This window comes from Arvicanthis niloticus, chromosome 19 (genome assembly GCF_011762505.2).
Source record: "Arvicanthis niloticus isolate mArvNil1 chromosome 19, mArvNil1.pat.X, whole genome shotgun sequence".
NCBI classification, from domain to species: Eukaryota; Metazoa; Chordata; class Mammalia; order Rodentia; family Muridae; genus Arvicanthis; species Arvicanthis niloticus.
Genome location: NC_047676.1, coordinates 9,104,833 through 9,130,333, shown reverse-complemented (window position 1 = coordinate 9,130,333; position 25,501 = coordinate 9,104,833). Strand labels below are relative to the sequence as shown.

At 41.2% G+C, this 25,501-nt stretch overlaps 1 protein-coding gene across 1 annotated transcript in view; it reads left to right on the top strand.

The window, feature by feature from the left end:
- Ctnnd2 (catenin delta 2) overlaps positions 1-25,501 on the top strand; it is an 804,610-nt gene that overhangs the window by 700,652 nt on the left and 78,457 nt on the right. Inside the window, 2 exon segments of the mRNA XM_076916393.1 lie at positions 10,548-10,622; positions 11,639-11,789. Coding sequence (XP_076772508.1) covers positions 10,548-10,622; positions 11,639-11,789 — 226 coding nt within the window.

Below are 25,501 nucleotides of genomic sequence, written 5' to 3'. Positions count from 1 at the left end.
ACAGATGAATGTATAGACATACAGACAGCACACTCACACATGCAAAACCGTTTTTTTAATCATAAATATCCCAGACAATCACAGGGCATACAGCAACACTCAAACAACACTCCCCTCAGCAAGCTAGTTCTCTAAGAATGCATTTTTAAATAGCAACTGTCAAAATTTAGTGGCATTTCTTAGTAGTCCTTAACTTTTTATGACCCAACAAAACAGAAATGAGGAGGTAAAACCGGAATTTTACCTCCGGAGGATTTTGCATGGAGAAAGCTCTTTATAGACCTCCTTGTCTGACACAATAACTTCTCTTTATGAGAAGAACGTGAACACTCTTTGGCTGTGACAAATTGACGAGCAAACTAGACGTTCCTAATGACCCTACACACGTTCTAAAGTTAAAATGTTCATTACTTGGTCCATGAACGTCAGACAAATGTGGTGATATTACGGCAGAAACGAAGTGATAAATGTTTCCCAGAAACAGCATGGACTTTCTTGCATTATTCTTGTTCACAGAACAGTGAATTTATTTGTGGCACAATATTAGAATGAGTGGATACAGTAATTTGAAGATTTCCAAAATGTAAATGAATGCTCTTTCAACCCCTATTTGTAGGTTTTTTTTTTTTCCTGTTGTAGTTGGGGCTTATGAAAATCCAGCCTTTGAGTTGCATTGTGAAAATATATCTGTAACGGAAATGAAGCTGAATACGTAGGTAGCTCTACACAGTCAAACTCTACTAAAATATAAATGTTCTCTAGGAACATTATCAACATACTTGTTTTAAGAAATAAAATAGAATAAAAGGCACATAGATGATATTACGTGTTTTACGAAGCATCATGGTAGCAACAGAACTTCAAGGAAAAAGAAACAATCTCCAGCCATAAGACCCAACTGTGTGTGTGTTTTTTTTTAATGTAAGAGAACTTGGAAATTTAAGACTTATTCCCAGAGAAATAAATGACAGCCCTTGAGAGGCACTGTGAATTTAGCTTAGTCCAGTAGTCACTGTGTATTGTAAGAGAACCAAGGGAGATTAGTAGTTTACATTTTTAAAAACAAAGCAATACTCGTGCTTTGACATGTAAGACAGAGTGAATTATCTTTGCCCGAGTTTATGTCATAAGCCAGAGACTATCTAAAGCTCCTGCCTCCACAGATGGTATGAAACACTGTACAGTAGGAGATGAGGACAAGATGACCAAGCTAAGGAGCACGAGGTCCAACTTAGCACAAGCTAAGGTCCCTTGGTAAGGGACCAAGCCTATGGCCAACTCTTGACTCTAGTCATGTATGGCTCAGTAGCTTCTGCCTGCAAGACCTGAGAAGAGCGATTGGCTCATGAACCACAACAGGATTGCAAATATCTGTAATCTGGCAAATGCCACCCACATCCATTGGCAACCTCAGAGAGGCCTGTGCTGTTTGCCTGAGGCTGAGTTTCTCACTGACGATGGAGCCTCTGACTTCTGCTCTAGGTCTAACTTAAGCGTGGCAGAACTCCTTTCTGAAAGTGGAGGAACTGCTCAAACCAGAGATGCCAGACAGAGTGACAAGGTCTAAATTTACCTTCTCCTAAGGAAAAGCAACTAATAAAAAGAAACACATAGAACAGTGGTGATTTTTTTTTGTAACACTGTAAATTATGATTAGTAACAGACAGGGAACTTGAGGACAAGAAATAAGAAGTATGAGATGGTAGATGAAGTCAAGAAAACTAAAATTCATGGGAAGAATACGAAAGATCCCAGATCTGTGTAGATATACACAGAAAACTCCCCTGTAGCATACATCACAGAACTCTAAGTACTTGCCTGTGAGCAAAACACCCAACACTGGCAAAGTCCACTTCAAATTACAAGAAGAAAAAAAAAAGGTTCCTACATGAGATAGTCATAGTCTGTATTTCCAGGTGTTATATGGGAAAACCTCACAATTCACGGGCCATTGGATAAAGTGCTCAGAAAAAGTCTTGTTTACTTGTAAAGACTACTAGCCATGGACGGAGTGTGCTCTTTTCTTTCCTGTAGAACCTTGTAAGCAAACTCCACGTTCATGAACAGTTTAGATTTTATTGACTGCCAGCTAAACAAAATCTTAAAGCTTGGGAATGCAGGTGTTTTCAGGAATGAAATACAAGCTAGAATTAGGAATGCCTGGCATTTACTTGGAAATTACTGTCAATGAAAAAGAAAATTCAGTCCATAATGAAAGAAAGGAAAAAAGGAAGAAAAGAAAAGGAAGGAAGAAAGGAAAAAAGGAAGAAAGAAAGAAAGAAAGAAAGAAACAAAGAAAGAAACAAAGAAAGAAAGAAAGAAACAAAGAAAGAAAGAAACAAAGAAAGAAAGAAACAAAGAAAGAAAGAAACAAAGAAAGAAAGAAAGAAAGAAAGAAAAGAAGAAAGGAATGAAGGAAGGAAGGAAGGAAGGAAGGAAGGAAGGAAGGAACTCAGGACTGACAGATGTTAAAATTATCAAACATGAGAAGATTATGATGGTATTGTATTTAAAAAAAAGTTAGAGACGAAGAACATGTGTTTGAAAAACCAAATAAAACACCATGGGTCAGAAGTACCATGTTTGAAATGAAAAACACATGAGACGAAATAAGTACCAGATTAAACATTGCACAGCAAAAGTTAGCATACCTAAGGATGGTGCTATATTGCTGAGCCTCAGCTGTCCCGGTGCACATTTCATTAGGCTCCCCAGATGAAAAGATGCAAGGGCCATGAGAACAGAAGAAATATTGGCAGGAGTAACAGTTGGAATTTTTCCAAACATAGTGAGAAACCAAAATGGTAGTCTCATAAGCCCAGAAGCTCAAGGAACCTGAAACATAAGGAACATGATTAAACTGCAGCAAGTTCTTGGTAATCAGATCACTCAATCTCTGCAGTAATAACAAAGGCCCTGGTGGAGATGGGGCTGCTGCTCTCAGTAACAGGTCTCATGTCAGCACCTTGGACAGCAGAAGACACTTCTAGCAAGAAAGCCTAAGAGACTGCAAGACTTGCTAGGCAAATACAACTTCACTCAGAGCTGCTGTAAAGCTATCTTTTAGAGTTCTTTAGAGACACACACTATGCTGACAGCAGACATTGTCAATCACCCATGTGGTCGTGACAGAGAAATTGTGAATAAGAGCTTCAGTTGAGTTGCTGTGGCATTGATCAGAGGATTGATCATGGCACCTCAGTCTCAATATTCTGATCTTTCTATCCTGGAGAACATCTGCTCATAAGCTCTGTTTTAATGGTTCTAGCACCACACATGGGTACCACGTTAGAAGATTACTTTGGCTACAGAAAAGGCTCCCGTGAGAGTGTATAACCACTTAGACCTTAGATGTTTTTCTGTGGAAATGGTTGGAAATCTCTGCCCCCATCAGTGATGGTGGTGTCTTCAATTTTTAAGGCATAATCCCTTTCAGTGGAGACAGTGCCACCTTATATAACGAGTTCTTGGTGCTGCGAGTCAACCTGACAGCTTCTTTCATCAATTAAACACTCTGTAATCTTCCAGAAGGTTAAATCTTCTGGAAGATTATGGACCAGAAGCTGAAGACAATTGAAAGAAAGATGAATGTAACTCGATCTCTCCTTTACTCTGTAATAAAGATGTAACAAGCTATGAAGGCCATTGTCAATGGTGTGATGAGAGTATATCAAGGTCCAAGAGTGCCTGCGGGGTCACTTTTGCAGAAAGCGGTAGAGGAGGAGGCAGCATATTCCAGCAGTGCTGCTTAAACCCTCAGTATAGATGGTGTTGACTTAGAATTACTTCTAGCAGACTATTACAAGAGTCTGTTATTTAAAGGCATGCCAGCTGCTATAACATGCAGAACCCCAAATACACAAAGGCTCAGGCAAGATAGAAGGCAGAAATTATTTTCTTCTGAAATCACAGTAAAGGTCAGAGGTGAGAGGCAGGAAGCAGTTCACACAGGCTAAGAACAGTTCTGCCATCTTCCACATGTGACTCTACATCAGTGATTCTCACTGCTGTACACACCAGCAGGAAGGAAAAAAGCAGCAACAAAACCAGAATTATCCCATGCAAATCACAGTGGCCTCTGTTCTCTACTGATAGTCTAGGAGTCAGGGGACATACACTTCCAAGTAGTTTTTCCCCATCAGAATGGACAAGAATTGTAGTAAGGTCCAGATCAAGAACAAATTCATCTTCTTTCATGGAAAAATCTTTACTAATCTAGTCCAGTTATGAACCGCAGAAGAAAACATTATATTACTAAAAAGTAATTGCCATTGAAGTTTTTTCCTGCATAGGACTTTTGCAGAATCTACACTTTATGATTATAAAAATAAAGTCCTCATTAGCAGCACCCCTCTAGAATGTTCTACATAACAAAATACAGATTACCTTTGTCCTCATTCTCAAGAGAAGAAACGTGCTAATATCCCCAAAGTCGAATAGTAAGATTCCACTGGCTCCAGGAGAAAGATATGAAGACCTGTCTCCTATTTTCATGAGAAATTCTATTTACAAAGAAAAAGATAAAGGGAAATTTTTGACATAGAACTGAGTAAGGGAGAAGTAAACTATTTGAATTACTTCTTTTATCTTATATTGAATAAAATAATATTATTTCCAGCACAGCCTTGCTTATGTGCACTGGCTAGAAGCCTGCCAGCTCCATCACACCCAGCTGGATACAGGTCAGGGTGCTGTCAGCCTTCCCTCCTCAAGGATGTGTTCACAAGATGCTACTACCAGGGGGAAATCATAGGTGGCTCAGGATGAAACCTGAGATGACCTTATAGTTTTGTGCATGCAAGACCTATCACCAGAAACAGTAGCATCAAATTCCCTGAAAGGCACTTTTAAACAGCAATAACACAGAGAACTTTTTATGTCCAATGTTTGAAAGAAACTTCAGAAAGATTTATGTTTAAAGATAAGTTGTTTTAATTGATGCTTGCTGCCCCTTGACATGACCAAAGGCAGGGGGTTAGGAACAATTGTTCAGCTTAATGAAAGCTATCTCTAGGTCACTGTCAGTTAAGTCTCACCTTCTTTACCTCTTACATGGGCACATCAACATCCTTTTACTTCGAGGAAACAGTATGACCTGGGAGTTAGTGTTCTCAGCAAATACATATGATAAAACTCGATCTTCGCATTGAGTGACTTACATGTAAAAAGGATGAACGGGGGGGGGGAAACAACTTTTAGCACACAATATCTGCTGTCACCTTAATCAAAAATCTGTGTTTATAAATTATGGCTTTACTAACAAGGAAATTGTTTCACTATTCCCCTTGACTGGAGATCTCATTTCCAGAAAGAAATATTGGGTTTTTTGGAGACAAGAGTGTATAATCTTATTACATGATTGAACTGAAAGAAATACAATGCAGAAGAACTCTCAAGGGAAGAGTTTTTGCTGAGACTCCCCATCTATTCCATGAATACTAGAGTTGCCACCAATCCCAGTTCTATTTCAACTATAAAGACTTAGGAATTCAGGCTGATGATGATGATGATGATGATGATGATGATGATGATGATGATGATGATGCTAAACAATGGTACTAACTTGAGCCATATAACAAAAGCCACGTGGTTTCTGAATGTCTAATACCTTCTTTTTGTAATAAAACTTTATAATAAAAATGCCCTAATACAATGCTAATTAGATCCACCTAGAAAATAACATGGCATTATAAATAAATTCAGAAGCAAATTTGAGACTCGCATGGCATGTAATTCACACTATAGTTGTTGTTAGTTTTTTTTTTTTTTCATTTTATGGAATGAAACCACTGAGGCCTATGATACCAGAAGATGCTAGAGTGTTCTGCAAAGTTTAATTATGGGATGTGCTAGATCAGTTGGTAAAGCACTTGCCTGGAAAGTCTGAAGACCTAAAATCACTCTCCAGAATCAATGTTTAAAACAAACAAACAGCTAGTCTCACATGCACAATGGGGCGGTTATTAAATTTTGTTTGGGAGCATTAAGTTTTAAAGTGGGACATTTCTTTACCATGTGAAAAGATAAAGTGGGGAAATGTCTTCTTCAATAAGTCCAGCGAGGACATGATCATTTAGGAGGTCTTTTAATAGCTGACTGTACTTCTTAAGCAACGAAAATCTGAAAGAACAGGAAATTCATCAGTTCAGAATTTTAGCACTATTATGGCTTCAGCTTCCAAAGAGACTATTTTTATACTTAATGGATGAGAATTAACTTCAGTTATTTGGTACTGTATTACGATTTCAGGGCGGAGGGAGTGACCCAAGGAAATTACATCTTACCTGCCTGCGTCAGCTTTAGTGAAATTGTCTCATCTTAAACATGGTATAACTTTTAGAGATATAATAACCATCATTTGTGTTTTATTCTGACTGATATTTTTTAATGAAGTCCAATGAAATCCACATTCAACCCGTATTTACAGGGTTAAATAACATTGACTTGACTTGATCTTTCAGTTCCTCGCTGTAAGGAAATTTATTAGACAGAAATAACTTGGTTTGAGGTAGTTCTTTTCTAGGTTCATCTATGAGCTTCACTTTGCCTAATATAACAAAATGGGGGAAAACAATCTTGACATTGTCAGTAAATTCAGCAGAACACAGCTTTCTCCCATGAGGTCATCCAGTACCTTCTTGACTTCTTTGGGGAATGCTGACTTTGAGGTTCTGGGAGCATCTCTCTGCAAATGGGGTCAGGGTTAGATGATGCATTGATTTTGTTTCTCTGTCTGGAGTCAACTTTACTCCATGGCGCCTCCTGTCTGGGACACACAATGGTGTGATGGTTGGTGACTGGACCACCTCTGCTCCACTGTACTCCCCCAGCCCCACCTCCCTGTTGAGCATCCTTGGATGCAGCCATATCTCTTCCATATTAACAATCTTTATGTGTCACCTGCTTCCCAGACAGGCAAATCCTCTGTAATTCTGGTCTATAGCTCTTTTCTTCTCCACACTTCAGCCCATAGAAGCCATCAGAGCCACCCTTGGTGACACAGGTCACAGAAACCAATAATACTCCATGGATCCCTCTAGGATGATACTGAAAACTTTACTAGTTAGTGTGTGGCCTCTTCTATAGTCCTGAAAGGAAAGTAGTCTGTTAATTATTCATTCTTCCATCTTTGTTGAATGGGGTAAAGGGGGCAGGGAAACACACACACACACACACACACACACACACTGGTGATTTGCACCTGGACACTCCAGAATTGCAGTGACAGCTCTTTGAGTACTGTTATCTTTCTTAAGTCTTCATGCTAACAGGAGCCTGAGATGACTGACCCTGAGAGGCTCTGCCAGATCTGGCAAATATAGAGGCAGATGCTCACAGCCAATCATTGGACCAATCATGAGGTCCCTAATGAAGGAGTTAGGGGAAGGACTAAAGGAGCTCAAAGGATTTGCAACCCCATAGGAAGAACAATATCAACCAACCAGACACCCCAGATCTCCCAGGGACTAAACCACCAACCAAAGAGTACACATGGAGGAACCCCATGGCTCCAGCTGCATATGTAGCAGAGGTTGGCCTTTTAGGGCATCGATGGGAGGAGAGGCCCTTGGTCCCGTAAAGGCTTGATGTCCCAGTGTAGGGGAATGCCAGGGCAGAGAAGCAGGAGTGGGCGAGTGGGTGGGAGAATACCCTCATAGAAGCAGAGAGAGTGGGGAATGGGATAGGGGGAAGAAAAAAGTCTTCCCATACTGTCCCTCCCCACTAGTTTGGAGACGTCGTGTGGACTCTGAAAAGTGAATGGTTTGTTTTCTGCTTCTTATAATCCTCTTTCAATATATGCAAGCTTTTACCTGGAGTTGTGTGCTGGTCTTAAAAACAAACCATTTGCTTTTTCTTCTCTGTCCCACTCTGACAGCATCTTGTGGAGCCAAACGATGGCTCAAACTTCTGCCCAGGAGGAATGGGAAGAAAGTAATACTTACTGTCTGAAGTATTGTCTCATTATTCTATGTAAACAAGAGTGACCCTTTTCTGACACAAACAAGATATTCTAATTATATGTGGCTTTTTGTATCAGTCCTAGTGCATCAGGACAGATGACCCCAAGAATAGATCGAAGTGCCAGGTGGGCCACCTCATAAACCTTAACTATCGTTATCTCAGGATTTCAGAAGGAAGTTAGGTGGATTATTGGCAACCCAAAATAATAAATGAGAGCCAACATTTGATTAATTTGTAAGGAGTTCTACAAACTATGAAATGAAGATGTCCATAGTTGGTAGTGTCCTTCTGAGGTACAGAGTACAATAGAAATACAGCATATTGACTCAGATTCGGTGCTTCTTGGGTTCAAGGCCAACCTGAGTATTCCCAGTCCACATCGTGCCACACCTCCCTTGTATCACCTGTAAGAAAAGGACTGACGATGGTACCTGCGTCCCAGAGTTAAGGATTAAATGAGTTCAAACATACAAACATGTAAACAAAACATTTCCAAGTAAGTGTTTTGTTAGATTTAAGTGAGGATGCTTTGAGGGGTCTTGCTTTCCTGAGCCATCTTTGGTAAGTCAGCACATCAGGAACAGTATGGATCTGACATCTGGTTTTGCTTTTTGGCTTGGCCCTCATGTTCTTCCTCCCTCCTCCCTCTCTCCTCCTCCTCCTGCTCCCTGTTCCTCTCTTTTTTTGCCTCTTTCTTCTCTGCCTTTGGCCATACTGAGCCTCTTTTCTTGCTCATGGGTCAGTCTTCTCAGTGGCATCCCTGTCACCCATGGTCTATCCCTCCACTCCATGCTGCTTTGCTCAGTGTGTACTCCCATCAGCCTGTTAACAAAATGTAGAGATTCAGTCAGATTCAGTTATTTACTCCAACCAGGAACTTTCTGCTGTTACTTTAGTGACACCTGTGATGTCCTTTCCCATTGAAGCTTTTGGCAACTCATACGCCTTTCAAGCCACCACTGCACTGAAAGAGAAGCAGCTCAGATCCACAGGAATACTCTGTGTGCCCCATGCTTTCGTCCAGCTTGGACCTGTGAAGCATCCAGCACTCCAAGGGATCTTTGTCTACATCATGCCTTCTGTTCCTTTAACTTCTTGCTGGGCAGGACATGGTTTTCCAGTCCATTCCCAGGACTTGCTAGGCTGATGGCTTAAGAGTATTATAAACTTCTGTCTTGGAAAGTCAAGAAAACTCATCCAAATTTGCACCATCTTTTGAATATGCTGCAGATGGCAGGCCGTAAACTGTGGTGATATGAGAAATATCTCTCTCTCTCTCTCTCTCTCTCTCTCTCTCTCTCTCTCTCTCTCTCTCTCTCTCTCACACACACACACACACACACACATGCATCACAAAGCAGAGAAAGGAAAAAAATTCCAGAAACAAACAGAATGTTCTGTCCTTGTGTCACCTGAGTGTGAATCAAACCCATTACCTAGTTGTCACTTTTCATGTCACCAAACACATGGTGTGTAACTCATATATATTGGAAGCCTACATGGTCATTTGGTTCAGTTTCGCTTTGTTTCCCATTACGTTCCCAACAGAGTCAAGTGAACTCTCTTCATACTCCACTCACCAGACCATCTTTCCATCCATCACGGGAGGGAAGTGTAGAGTTGGAACTTCCAAGCATATCATGGCTGTGCTGTTTGAGGACATTTCAGATATGGCAGTGCACCTCTATATGAAAGGATGGAGGTCAAGAATGAATCAGAGTTTGGAGTCTGATCATAGGAGTTTAACAGTAAGGTGTGAGGCAGCAGCAAAGAGAGAGAGCGTGAAGCCCAAGGAGAAGCAGGTTCGGGGACAGGGGTATTTCTTGTGGTGCGGATATTTAATATTTTATATTTAAATGCCATTATTGATACAGTGATGATGCTGGCCCTCCTGTGTTTGGGGAAATTTCAAGAGACCTCAACTGTAGAATCCAGGAAAGACTTGAAAGACTTGGTAGTGGAAAGGACGCCATCTTTAAGGCCTGTGCTTAGGATGCCAGGAACTCTTTGCAATGGTCTTTCAGGTCAAAAGAATCCCAGTCTTATTTATTATTAATATGTACCTTTTAATTTCTCCATGTTGACCAAAACTCTGAATCCTATTCTCTGCAATCCAGGTTCTCTCCTTAGTTTTACAGAAAAGACCAACCATAACTGGCTGCATAAGCTTAGGCTTTCAGTCTTCGTTGGGTACTAGACACTCAGAGGAAGCAAACAGTCTAGAGGCCATGTTTCTTTATGTGAGACAAGTGCATGCATGGATGTGGACACTTGATGCCAGGAGGAGCACTTCCACTCTGGGAAACACTGTCAGAGTTTAGTGGCATCCAAGCATCGGTGTTTCTCCACTGTCACTGGACTCCTGAACAATTGTCGTCTTTGTTTCTGAATGTGGAGCTGCTGAGTTCTCTGGAACTGAGAGATGTCCCGATGAGCTTTTTCTATGTCCTTTGTGTCCTCAGGCACAAAGGGGAGGGAAGAGAAGCCTGCGTTATTGGATGATAGTGTTAAGAACAATATTAATGTAACTTCTAATGTAGGACAGGATGAAGTTGTTTGTTTTTTTAATCTCATATTTCATGCAGGGCTGGGCTGAGGATGTGGCAGGCATGGCGTATGCCCTACGTTCACTGCCAGAGGGGGCTCCCTGCCTGCCACAGGTGAGAGCCAGCTCTGGGGTGCCTGCCCCTATGGGAATGGGGGGCTGGAGTGGGCCTGGTGAGGGAGGGGTGGGGAAGGACTGGTTCCCTCAGAATGAATCCTCTTTCCCGAATGTATTTTTTCCAGATCATAAATGAAATTGCAACCAAGCAAACCCTTGCCATCAGTTTTTCCTCAGAGCTGTCTCCGGTACACTGTGGAACAATGTAAAACATGCATGCACATTTGCAAAGCTTGGGCTACCTGTGTTTGCTTAAGTGACTCGGAGTCTGAGGGCTTTATCTGCCCAAGGATACCTCTTCATTCAACAGGAAGCATCAGCTCTTCCATAAGGACACCAACTCCAAACTAAAACAAAGTGTGTCTTTAAATAAACTAGGAAATTGAATGATGGCCCTGGAAATAATACATTTTTATCTTAAATGTTCTTTAAAAAAAAAAGTTACTGTTTTCAGTCTTGCTTCCCAATGTCATATTTCCCTCCCCTCACCCTACATTCTTTTTCTACTTATTTCTCCTCTGTTATTCAACAAAGAGCCTGTTCCTTTGCATGCATGGCAGTTGATCACTATGACCCAACTCCTCATAGATCTCTAAAAAGATCACCTGTATTCTACCTACACCATTCTTTGCATTTTGGTGGATCCTCTCCCTCTCCCCCACCTCTCAATATCAATGGTCAGCTCTGCCCACCCCAAACCCCCACACCCTACAGATGACCCTCCACATCACATGTGCATATCCCCTAAGTGCCTCTCAGCCCCAAGTGATGAAAACATTGTCTCAAGAGAAAGGAATTGTGGTCCATGGAGTGACCCGGGAACCTTTATGTTCAGAGGGGGAAGCAAATACCCTCCAATGCATGTCTAACATATTCAGCCTGTTCTGCAGCAGGTCATGGCAGTTCAACCGTTTTGACTCCTGCAAACAGCCGTCTGACAACCCTCAGAGCTGCTGGCTTTATAGGGCTTCTCACCTGTGTTTCTAACCTCCTCTGCCTTCTCTCTTTTGCCAGTGGTCCGTGTACATCCGAGCTGCTGTCCGGAAAGAGAAAGGCCTGCCCATACTTGTGGAACTCCTCCGAATAGACAATGACCGTGTAGTGTGTGCAGTGGCCACAGCACTCCGGAACATGGCCCTGGATGTCAGAAACAAGGAACTCATTGGTATGTCCTCTAACCCGGGGCCCCAGTCATATGCACAGGTTGTGTATATGACTGAATTCCTCCACAGAGCATGCGCATGTGTGGGCATACTGTGAATATTAGGAGCTCTGTGTTTCCCAGCTCTTCTGCTTGAGGAATGCAGTTTGGCCCCTTAGAATTTAAAGGAGAAACGTGGTTACTAATCCTTGCAAATGGAAAATGATCTTTGTGCTTCGTGTTTCATCCTATGCTCCCAATATTCCAAAGCTCTGCTGGGCTGTTCGTTTGTTTCCTACGTGGTGAAATTAGGATGTCTGATGGGGTACCTGTCCCCCTTTCCCCGTCTCTTAATTTTTTTTCATTTATTCGTTTAGTTATCTATTCCTACATTATTTATTTATTAAAAAAATGAAATTAAAATGAAATAATCTCCAAGGAGGGTATAAAGAGATAATATTTTTTGTGCCTCTTCTGCAAATGATTCTTTATTCTGTATTAGTTCCAGGTCTGTTCTAGGTTCAGGGATTTATACCAATGAGTGAAGGAGACAGGAAGACTTGAGACATTCAGGAAAAGTCCATGTACCACAACCAAAACACACACACAAGTCACATGTACCATAACCAAAACACACACAGAAGTCCCTGCTGGCCAGAACGGTTCTTTCTGGGAAAGAGGTAATGGAAGCTGTCATTGAGGAACTTGCAGATCTTTTCAACTGTGTTTAAATTCACCATTTAAAAAAATGTGCAATTCCATGTGATTGGATGCTTTTCCAATGTTGGAAAAGTGCCTGTCTTGGTTCCAAAACCTCTTCCTCATCCCAAAAGAAACCTGTACCCACTGAGCAGACTCTTATCCTCCAAGTATGTTGACCACCAAGCTACTCCATGACAGTAGACTCCCCGATTGGACGTTCCCAACATATAGAATCATGTAATGTGTGAGCTTTTGTGTCTTGATTTTTAGAATGGGCGTGGTTTATTATACCTTAATAAATTATAATTATATAATTGGAATGCAAAGTGGCACTAATACACACACAGTGTAGAACAGTCAAATCAAGTTGCATTAACTTGATGTGTACCTCACTAACATTGTCAGAGTCTCCATATATAGCTCGTGCTGCCTTGAGTAGATTAAATAGCCAAGGCTAACATCAACTATTCAATCCTAGTGCTAGAATTATAAGCCTGAACCACCATGCTGGAACCAATATACATATTTATAATAAAACATTTGAATGTTATTCTGTAATCAAAAATAGTTTAATTTTAATTGTACCTTCGACCAACATCATCCTCTCCCTCCTAGCCTGCAGCCGCCAGTAACCAACATTCAGGTTTTGCTTCTAAGAGTTCATTCTTCGTATTCTACATTTATATTTCCCTTGCCATGGGTGCCCCCCGGTTCCATCCCTGATGTCAGAAATGCCATCACTTCCTTCTAGTTGAAGTCTGAAGAACAAGCTATTGCATGCCCCACTGTACATTCTTTATACATTTATCCACTGATGAACACAGGACATGGCTCTGTGTTCATCCAGAAACTGGGTTGCTGGATCATATGGTAATTATATTTTCACTTTTAAAATGTAACTTCCATAACACTCCCCTTGATGTCTATGCTAATTTAAAATCTCACCATTGAAACACAGAGGAAAGGATCCTTCTTCCCCACACCCATCATGGTTGTTAAAAGCTGTTCTGACAGATGTGAGGTGATGCTTCATCATTTAATTTGCATTTCCATAATGATTAGTGTGGTGGCTTGTATATAATTGGTCCAGGGAGTGGCACTATTTCGAGGTGTGGCCTTGTTGGAGTAGGTGTGTCACTGTGGGTATAGGCTATAAGACCCTCACCCTAGCTGCTTGGAAGTCAGTGTTCTGCTAGCAGCCTTCAGATGAAGATGTAGAGCTCTCAGCTCCTCCTGCACCATGCCTGCCTGAATGCTGCCATGTTTCTGCCTTTATGATAATAGACTGAACCTCTGAACCTGTAAGCTAGCCTCAATTAAATGTTGTCCTTATAAGAGTTGCATTGGTCATGGTGTCTGTCACAGCAGTAAAACCCTAACTAAGACAATTAGTAATGTTGAGTAGTTTTTCAAATATCTCTTGGTCATCTCTGTCTCCTTTTGTGACATGCCTACTCATATTCTTTCCTCATTTTTAAGCTGAGCTGTGTTCTTGCTATTGGGTTTGATTCTGTGTGTGCTTTGGTATTAACCTCTTGTCAAATTCCGGTTTTGAGACATTTTGTCTCACTCCCCAGGTGACCTTCTGGGGCTGTCAGTCATTCACATCTTCAGCTGAAACTTCCTTAGGTTGATGCAATCCTGCATGTATGTTTTGAGTTTTCTTGCTCAGCTTTTGGGGTTGGGTCTATAAAAATTAATGCTCAAACTATTATTGTGTAACTTTCCACTACATGTATTCTTTAAAATGTTATGTAAATTTCCATTTAACTGTGTAGTACATTTTGGGCTTAGTTTTATATGTTGGCTGAGATTAGAGTTCACTTTTGTTCTCCTGTCTACACAGCATTCCCACTTTAAAGGTGTGATTTTTAAATGAGGGGTTAAGTTGAGAGTGGTTGATAAGGAAATGTCTTAGGAAGGGCCTATGTGTAGGTGGCTATACATCCATCTAGAAGGACGAGAATCCAAGCTGAAGGGGCAGCCTATGCAGATGCTGTCCTGGAATGGGAGCTAGGAGCAAGCTGATGGGTTTGGAGCCTTCAAGAGGCCTCATTTACCTAGCAGAAGTCAGGGGATCCTAGATAAGAGAGGCCTTCTTGTGCCTCTCTCAGGAAGTGACAGGGTATAGGCTGGTTGATGCCTGGAAGTTGAAGAATCCTCAAAAACCTGCAGGGAAACATCACATGGCCCATAGATCACTGTCACAATGGTGGCCTTGGAATCAAGGGATGGCAGAGTTCCTCCTGGGCTTCCTGCATGACTCCTGGACAGTTTACAAGCTGAAGTCCAAAAGCATTGCAGAAGATGACAGTTAACAGTGGATGGCATCTGGAATCTAGTGGATTCTGGCCCAGAAAGCTGGACCAACCACTGCAGCCAAGGTGCAGCATTCTGTACCACCTGGCAAGTTTGGAGAAGTAATATATGAGTGCAGAAATGGGCAAAACTTCCATTTGAAGAACCAGGCATGATGTGCTGAATAAACATTCAGTGATCCAGGAATTAAAAGTCTTTCCCCTACCATGTCCCAATACGCATCTGGTCCTCTACCCAAAACCAACGTACATGTGAGTTTTGAGCCATTTATTGACTCAGAATAATCTCAGACTTCAGGCCCATGCTTCCTAAGTGCACACACATCATCCTAACCATATATTACAAAGAAGGAAGTAAATGTGAAATTTTGGTATTTGTACTTAGTCTGGGTATTTGCAGATTCCATGAGCTTTGTATGTTTAAGCTAAGCTATTAGATCAAAAGGTCAAAGACCCTTCTGCATACACACTTTTCCTCTCCTTTTCTTAAATAGTTATTCCAGACAGGACCAGCACTGGGACTTCCAATAAAAGCCTCATCACTCCTCTACGATATAGAGGGAAAAAATCAATAGCTAATCAGTCTACTGCCTGGATGCTAAGTACTGTGTATTGTGCAGTTGTGTGTTTTATTTCTTTTGTTGGATTAATATATAACAAAATAGTGAATTATTGATTGGCCTTCTTGCTTCTGGGTATCCCTTCTTTCTCTGACACTAGTTATCCTGTTGTCCCTCTGAGCATGGAGCACTTGAAACTCCATATAGTCCATTAAGCCATTGCTATCAGATGTCACCAACTAGTAAAGGGAGGCAGTCATTCAGTAACAGGCTTGAAAGCACTGAACCAAGAAGGCTTGAACGCAGTAACTTTTTGTGAATGAAAAAAAGCAGAATTTAGCAAAATGTTAGATTCTGTTTAAGAGATAGCACTCTTTACTCTTTTCAACTAGTTGACTGTCAATATTATATCAAAAGGATTTTTTTGTGTAGAGAAATGCTAAACAGCACTTTACATGTTGAGGAGAAAGAAATGATGACTTTGAGCCAAGAAAGATTAGTGTGGCCATCTTGTGTCTTCTGTCAATTGTCTCTGAAGGTTTTGGTGACCTCACCAAATAATAGTGATGATTCCTGTTTATGATGTTATAGCCTTTTAATTATGATACTATGACAATAATATGCACTCAGAAATAAACTTCTTAGAATTTTGAATTTTTATTTATCTCATACTGATGGTTTGTCATACAATATTCTCTTCCAATACTGGGCAGAGGCATTAAATGACAAACTCAAATCTGGCATGAAATCACGTGGAAAATCATGTTCTGCCATGTGCCGTGTTGCTAAGTTATGTTCAGTGAGTTAGGTGTATTAAATGCAGTAGCTTGCAACACTGTCAACTTAGAATGGCTTGTTGTGACATAATCCCAACATGATGGGGATCACTCTATGTAACGTTACTTACTGGACTTGTTTCTTTACCCTCCACTGGGACATGAGCTAATAATGAGTGGATGCCTTGTCTCATTCTCTGATGTATTCCATGTGTCTGGAATGGCATGTGACTCCGTAAGAGGGACTTGATAAATATTTGCTGAATGGCTAACAGAGCTACCTTTTTCCTGTCCAACTACCATCTTACATATGCCACTGAAGAAAAGCATTAGGTAAACAAATTAAAGGAAACATAAACCAGAAAAAAGAATTCCATGTTGATGAACAGTCAAAAGTATGTTCATTTTCTCCTTAACTGTTGTGGTTGCATGAGGGTGGGCCCTTAGAATTTCAGAAGGAATTTAGCTTTTTCCATCACTGGTTCTGAGGCCTCAGTTTAAATTACAGTTCTCTTGGACTATTCTCTTAGTTGGCTGAGTGGGCTGACAGCCACATTTGCACGCGAACATCTTCAGAGGACTTCATTATCAGGAAGAGGTTGAGTAAGCAATGGTCATCTCTGGAGAAGCAACTAGTGCCACATTCTGGATCGTAGCTGCCTCTGCTCTCCTTGTCATTCCATTGGGCTGTTTCCATGGATATGTGTATGTCTCAGCAAACTGATGTTTAGTGTGCTATATAGATAGGACCTGAATTATTCTTAATAGCATGGAACAGTAGCTAAGGTTAATGCATGTGCATACATTCTTGCAACATTCAGAAATGTTAATTATCCTTCTATGTAATGAAGGTTGAGAAAGAGAGAGAGAAAGAGAGAGAAAAAGGGAGGAAGAGAGAGAAAGAGAGAGGAAGAGGGAGGGAGGGAGGGAGGGAGGGAGATTGAGAGTTAGCTTTGTTGAAAAAGATGTATCATACCATATCCCTTCATGTTTCCAGTTTGAAGCTTATTTCAGCAATGGACGTTCCCAGAACTGGACAGTTCCCAATGGAGCCCTAATCCTCACCCTTCACTAACAGACAAACCCAACAGAACAGAGTCCCTAATGCATATGTGAACTCGCACCTCCTAACCTCCCACTTTACTTGAAGCTGAGCTCGGGCATCCTTTCCTAATGAAAGCTACTTCCTTGACTCAAAGCTTTTCACATGTGCACTGTACCCTTCCCTGAAGCAAGGAAGAATCCAGTTAACGATAGAGTTATGTTTAATTATTAATTGTTTTGAAACTTAAAGTTTATTTCCAGAATTTTATACATGATTATTGTCTTTATGATACCTACCCTTTCCTCTCTCATGTCCCCTACTCTCTCTCAAATTATTGGCCATAAATTCTTTAATTATTATTATTATTGCTGTGCATACACGTACCCACTGAGTCCAGTTAATGTTAATAATAATTAAGTTCTTTAATTGTTATTATTGCAAATGAACTCTTTCATTATTTTCACATTTTATGTTTAATAATTGTAATTCATATGTAATAATTTAATAACCATGGCTGTACATGCACACACCTGCTGAGTCCAGTTAATGTTGCTAGCGTTTATATGTACATAAAGCTGACCACTTGGGATTGGATAATCTATCAATGTTCATCCCTGAGTTGTATTTTTTTTTTACATTCCATAATGCCTGGAGCTTTTCTGTTCCTAAAATAGGCACTCGGAATACATTTGCTGAGTGTATTCATCCATCATCTTACTTATTATGAAGAGCAGATCTAGAGGGACATTACAGGATCTCAAGTGAGGAGACAGATGAGGGGCCTTTTCCTACAATGTTCAGGAACTTGAGGAGATGCTGCAGATGTTCTGTCAAATCCATGATTCTAAACAGATTCATTTAGATGAGATTTGGTGGGAAATAACACTTTCCACATATGACTCATCCATTGCCAACAATGTCTGTGTTGGCAAGGCACCTGCATCTCCAAACTGTGTTGACAGAGCCCATGGAGTATCTCTCTTGGCTTCCCTGATGGTGGTTCCTGGCCACATCCCTGTCAGGCAAGCCGGGGCTAGAATGCTATCAGCATCCTTCTAATTTTCTTGTACACGTCTCTGAGCTAAAGAGGAGAGTGTAGCCATCACTTCCTGAGCCAGGACCCCTTTGCCTTCTGACTTGTAAGACTTTACTACACAATCTTTATTTGACTTCTCCTAATGTATGCTCATATTGTTTGAGTTCTTCTTCATTTTGGCTGACCTTTTTACTTTGCCACCTTGGACATTGACCCCCCCCCCCGCCTGTCCTAACAGCAAAGGAGGCACAAGGTAGACCTGGCTGTTTCTGAAGCCAGCAAGGAGCCATTTCCTACCATGTGTCCCTGAAAATGGACACAAATGGAGTACAGTCTTTCCCTGTGCACCAGGCAAAATGCAGCTCCTGCTTCCACACAATAGTGAGATCCAGGCTTCGAACCCAGTGCACTTTTTCCACCAGGAAACTTTTGAGTCTCTCTTTTCTTTCGTCAATGGGAATGGAAGACTACTCTGTTCTAACTTTTTCTTCTTGTCCCAATTTATTTTAAACGTTTAGGTTTAAAAAACTTTTGGCGCCATTCTAAAGACCGAACAGGGTATGCTGGAGACCTTTAAAGAATGACAGAAAAATGTTCCATATTTAACCATAATGAATGAGGAGATGAAGGAAGTGGGAATAGTGTCCATAGGATTACAAGTTTATCTCTCTCTACACCAGATCTTTATGCAGTAAGATGGTGTACTTTCTCTTGGAGGCCTGCAGGAGGAGCTGCTGTGTAGAGGACAGAAGGGTGGGGAGTCTCCATTGGGCCACTGCTGCCCTGAGGGACACAGGCTTGGTAAATGTTAATTGTATTCATCCCATGAGTGGATTCTTGACAAGTATCTGCACTTAGGGAGTTCTAGACCTTGCAATAGTTACTTTCAATTAAACGTCATATGTTCTTACCTAAACCTGAAGTCACGAGTGTATGTTTTTGAGAACTAAACAGATACCTGCACCTTTGTCATGGCATCCATAGCAATGATTCCTTTGAAATCATTGTGAAAACTCTTATGTAAATTTGAAAGCTTAGACTTAGGAAGCATCCTAATCACCATACAATTCCTGTTTGGAATATGGTGTTGTGCTGTGTCTCCTGGAAGAACTAAAATGTGAAGAGCTCCATTCATTCAGATAGATATATGCACATGTGCCTGCATGTGTGGAGTTCCCATCTCATGGCAGTAGATGAGATGTAGCAAAGGCTTCTGGGCTGTATTAACTCCATTCTGGGAAGCAGACCTCCCAAGCAATATTCATCACATGATACCATAAGAACATCTTCATCTATGTCCTTGACCCTGACTAATCTCTGAGTCCAGGGAAAGTCTTGGACCTCTGGAAAACTCAAGACACTCCAGGAGGCAATGTACCATTTTAATCCTGGGAAAGTATAAACTTCACTTTATTAAGTAGATCTGAGGAAATTTTAGAAACCTACCTTCTCTGCATCCCAAAACCTGTTCTTTAGCCTAGGGCAGATGTTGTTTTAATTAAAACACATGTAATTTCAATTAGTATTTTAAGAAGAAGCCTGATTTTCCAGACAGGGTGATTTATGAGAACATTCTCTAGTGTCTTACATTAGTAATTTGGTCGCAAACACCAGACCCCAGCAAGAGGAGAGCTCTGTGCTTCAGCCAGACATTTACTACATCTTCGGATCAGTTGCCTGTGCCCTAACCCACAGGACCTAGTCTCCCAAAACTGCTTCTCCTTTCAGTGAAACCATGACTTCTTTGTTAATTAAGTTTGGACACTCATTGGGGAATGTTGGTGACTGGGTCTGGCAGATAAGAATTCCTTGGCAGAGTAGTTATAAATAAATCAAAAAGTCAAAAATTACTTTATTAGACACGAATTTAATGATTCATCCCTTGGAAATCTTTCACGAAGGTAAAAAGCAAAAATGAGAATTTTTACGGTTGCTTCCAACTCAGAGGCTTCAGAGAAGAGAAGAGGGAAAGGGGGCAGGGTTTCGTGTTGACTGGGCACGCGTTTAATGCCTAGCCAAACAATGTGAAGAAAATGCTTCGCTAAGAGGCTGTGTGGGAAATGAAGTGGCTCTCTGCAAACAAGCCGTCAAATCTTGAGAAGTTCAAAGTAGAAAGGATCTTCAGGAGGACGAGATGTTCAAATTGCATTCCCTTTGAAGCATGAACTGTCACCTATTCCCTTTGTCACCTGTTCCCCATCCTGGCTTCCACAGACATGCAGTCTGGATCATAGCGTTTTCCTAATACCAAAAGTAATGTTGTACAAAGAAAGATTTTAAAACCTTTAAGGCGAGGTTTCTTTTAGCCATCAGAGCTTGTATGTGTTACTTACCCTGCTTGATCTTGAGGGATGGCCAAGCAGATGAGTACCTTTGTCATTAAGCAGTCAAAGGGAGTAAACTGCTGCCAGGCAGTGGCCCAAGTCAGATGGGTCTTTAGCATAGCTTACGAAGGACCTGCCTTCCAGAGGAGTAGTCCTGAGCCAGATGACTGACCTGCTGCTAAACTCATGGAGGAGACAATGATGTGTGTCCACCTAGAATCTACTCAGAGGTAGACGCTATTCTTTACATAACAATATGAAACAGTTTTTACAAGAGCCGATTTTGATCCTAAGTCCAGTGTGTCAAGAAGAAACAAGTTGTTATGTGCATGCTGCCAGACAGGAGCCAATGGGACAATTCGTAACAGGCATGGTGAGGCAACAGCTAGGGCAGCAACTCCAGAGCCCCTCCGAACCTCTCCTGAAAACTCTTTCACAGACTTCTGGTGTACAGAAGGGTTTTCAGCTCTCACACCGTAGGAAGTTTGATCTATTACTGTGTGATAGAAATGCCTATCTTTTATCTGTAATAAAATTACTTATTCAATTTTGTATATTATGCCTTAAGTCAGTATCAGGTAAAGCTGTTAACTTTGAAAAGCACAACAATTCAGAACACAAAAGGAGCTCATTCCCTAACAACGTACATCTATCCTCTTAACCACAGACAGTACCACCCTTACCATTGTTTGATTAAGATTTGCATCAGAACGACATGGGATGAAGTGGACAGATGCCACTGTGGGATGTGCTGATTTTAAGTAGGAGAGAGTAGCATTGCAGCTCCGGCATTAGAGCGTGTCCTGTGCTCAAGACAGACCAAAAGATATAAACCCCAGTGGTCCTCACCTTGAGACTTGAGCAGTTTAATTTGCTTGTCAGAAAGAAAAGTTATAGCCATGGAATGGAAAGGAGTGGTATTAAATTTTTAATTAAGTTCACAGACAAATGTACCTGGTGCCTGTGTGAGTCAGGTCATTTAAAAAGTGACCTTATTACTTTTAAATGTTAGAAACCCAATAGTTTTAACTCTCAGCCACCATCAAGTTCACTCTTCACATTCTAATTCAAACCCTGGCGCTCTCTGCCTCCTGCCATTTTCCCAGTGAAGGGTGCTGCACTGAAATGCTGATTTTTTTTTTTCTTCTACCTCTTCCTTCACTCCAAGGGGTAAATCTCTAAATCCTAGAAAAGAAGTTGGCAATAGACAAAATACGAATGTAAATCTGACCGGTGAACTTTGTACTAGGCAGCATAAAATATATGCATTCAAAGTAATAGCAGTAAGCATGAATGATTTATCATTAAAAGTAGGGACTTGCTAAAGAATAAGATAAAAAAGTAATAGAGAGCAAACGTCATCACAATGATATCTTCAAAGTACTCAAAGCTGATGGGCAGGGGCAACATTTCAGACCCCAGTCGGGGACAAGTATATATTCTGACATCTTTCCTTCCTAAGTACCTCCCACGTATGGGTGACGTTATAGACTCCAGCATCTCAGGAAGAATATGTCCTTGGGCAAGTGACTTACAAGTTAGAGGTATTTTTTAAGTATTATAGATTGCTTAGGCACAGTAATTAAAACCTAAAACGTAACTTTGGCTCTTACAATTACCACGAATTTGTCTGTAGTGACTCTTCTTACACTGTGGTCTCATTTTCTTCATTCTGCACATATTGTTATGGTACACCAGTTATGCTGTGTTAAAAGACTACAATAGACTGAATTACATAACTCGGTCAGGAGAGATCACCCCATTTCTTCAGTTAGGTTGCTAAGTAGGGGGCTGGGTTGATTTAATGCACAGTTAAGCAATCCCTCTGCTTTATTTAAATTCCGTCTAGTCACAGTTTTCATTAGATGCCGTTGTCACTGAGGTCAAATGTTCCATGGTGATCAGCATTTAACCTTCAGTTGGACGTGAAAGAGGGTTGAATGGTTCCAGAGATTTCTACACGCTTCAAAGCCCTGCCCAGTACGTAGTTTCTGGGCCTTTCTCTTCCTCGTAATGTTCTTTTCCTTCCCACTCTGAGCAGTGAAGTTCAGCTGCAGCACCGCCTACATTTCTGGTCTTAAGTAACATTGTTTCTACTGTGAGGCTCAAGATAACATTGTTTCTACTGTGAGGCTCAAGATAACATTGTTTCTACTGTGAGGCTCATTAGCTCACTCCCTCCCTTCCCACTGGACACACCCCTTCTCTGTTTCCACTCACCTGCTTCCCATTTCTCTAATTACTCCTTCACCTCTTCTCTATCCTGCCCGAACTACCTTCAGGGATAATTCCAAGTGCTACTCTTTCACAAACCTCCTGCAAGAATGCCAACTTTTCCTACTTTTGAACTCTTCCCTGATTACATACACATACTCGGAATTCAAAGCATTCGTGCTATGGACAACACTCATGTATTTCTATGCAAATCGGGAGTCCTGGGGTCATCCCCTCATCTGAGCTTATAACTTTTAAGATAAGAAAAATAAAGGTCGTTTTGGTTTTGCCTTTGACGCTTCCTTTGAATGCTCTGACTCTGCCTAGCACTGTGTAACAGGACATTGGTGGCACAAGTTTGAATCATTTCCTCTTCAAGCACATGAGCTCCGTTACAGCACACACAGCATCTTCTTCACTTGCTGCTACACCCCCAGCACAGAGCGCCTGGGGGTTCTTACAACACCTGACTTGAAGTGACTTGAAGTCATAGTATTTTGATTTCACAAACTGAGCTTTTATTTTCATGTGTAGATTTTTATAAATTATTTTCAGTAAGTTTGGGGTTATAGCCTACATCATAGCTTCTTTCTCAGCTGAGAACCGCTTAGCTTCACCCTCTTTCTGATCTGCAGCAGCAGCCCCCTTTAGAATACAACTATAGACCTGACCCTCACTGTGTGAACCAGGGCAGAACAGCAACACCCTTTGTAGGATGTGTCTCCCAACCTTAGACGTACCCTGTAATCAGAGCCCACGCCTAGAGACCCGGGAAGTTAGCACATACTTCAAGATTCTCTGAATATTTCTGAATATCCAAGACTGAGAACTACTAATTTACAGCTTGCAAAACCCAGTATAGACTAAAACATCTTCCGGAAAACTGTCTTCTTCCAATTTTGAAATATTTTTTAGGAATGCATTTTTAGCCTTGGTTTTTCTCTAACACACACATTTGACCAGAAAAGGCAAAAAATTGTACAGAAATTAAAGTTATTTGTACTTCTTCCTTTTTATTATTGTTTATATGGGGTAATTATTTGTAATTGAACTGTCGAACTCAGCCAACATTGCTGCTGATGACAGTATATCTAGACTTTAATTTGTTTCACAAATATACGTGTATATTTCTGTGCACACGTGTGCGTGTCTGTGTGTCTGTGTGTGTGTGTGCACTCAGGTGTGTGTGCAGTAAGAGTATCAAGAGAACACTAGCCCTTGTTCTAGTATAGTCTTTGATAACACATATAACATATAATGATACTATGATTCGCTTTACTTTAGCAAAGGACTCTGACTTACCTTTCCACTTAATAAAATACCTCCTCTTGGAAGGCCAGTTTAATCAGTGCTAGGGGGAAGACCTGCTGAAAATACTGAGCACAGGTGTAAGCCTGCAGCCAGGAGCAAGAATGGTGATGTTGCAGGCCATCTCTTAGAAAGTGGCCTATGCACCTCTTCCTGTCGACCTCAAAGCATCCCTAGATGGCTTACCGTAGTTAATGGTCTATATTAATAAATGCTGCTATTTATAGTACATTGACACACAAATGTCTGTTCAGTACAGACATGGGCTTCTTAGAAAGTATTTCCCAGTCTTCAGTTATTAAATCAGCAGATCTGAAGACCCACAAAAGTAGATGGGCAACTGTTGGTCATTCTTTACCTGCTCCTCTGTCATCCCACAATGGTAGTTTTCAAATGTTCTCTGTCTCTCTCTCTCTCTCTCTCTCTCTCTCTCTCTCTCTCTCTCTCTCTCTCTTTGTGTGTCTCTCTCTCTCTCTCTTTGTGTGTCTCTCTCTGTCTCTCTCTCTGCTTCTCTCTCTGTCTCTCTGCCTCTCTCTGTCTCTGTATCTTTGTCTGTCTGTCTGTCTGTCTGTCTCTCCCTGGTACAGAGGAGATGCAGAGAAGCATATCCTTTGAGTGACATGTGAATCTTTAGAATGGTTTTGGTTTTGATTTCTGCACTATCCTCCATCCTGTCCCCTTCCCATAGCCTCTCTGGTCACATGTGTCCTGTGAAGAACATCTCTGACCTTCACTGTGGAAACTACCTCAGAGTCCAGCAAGGCTAATTGGTCCTCTTGAAGGTCAAGCCTTTGACGTTCCCTCTGGGACTGTTACTAATCTACTAAAGAGTGACAAAGTTAGGGTAAGCCAATGAGTAATTATTTTGGCCTGGATTGGCCATTTCCAGGTGTCATTGAACATTCCAGAGTTACAAGGTATGTGCTACCTTCTATGATGACTCATTTACACACACACACACACACACACACACACTAAAAAGAAACAAGAAAAATGGACCTGTATTTCTTAGGGAAGAAGGAATAGTAGATTGGAAACAGGGAAGATAAGGGATGAATACTGGCAAATGCTGCTTAATAAAGAAGGAAGGACATTGATCCTAATCATATTCATGGCAGAAACAAAGGAATTTATTTCCATGAAGCCAAAGACTAGAATTAGGTAAAAACAGTTGAATTACAAAGCAGAGGGGGTCTCCTCTGAATCAATATTCCACTGCAAGCCTTGCTTCTCTGAAGTGAACAGTAACTGTCTCTGGGTAAGAGACTCTGCACACAGAGCCTTCATTAAGTGGATCTGTGTCTGCCATTAATGCACTGTGCAATGAGCCTCCCTTCAGTATGTCTGTGTCCTCCAGTGCGTGGGATTTCATGCACAGCAGCGTAGAACAGGGAGGAGAACACAGAGGGAAGAGAGCTTTGGCTTGTCCCCACGTTGGCTTAAGGCAGCACTT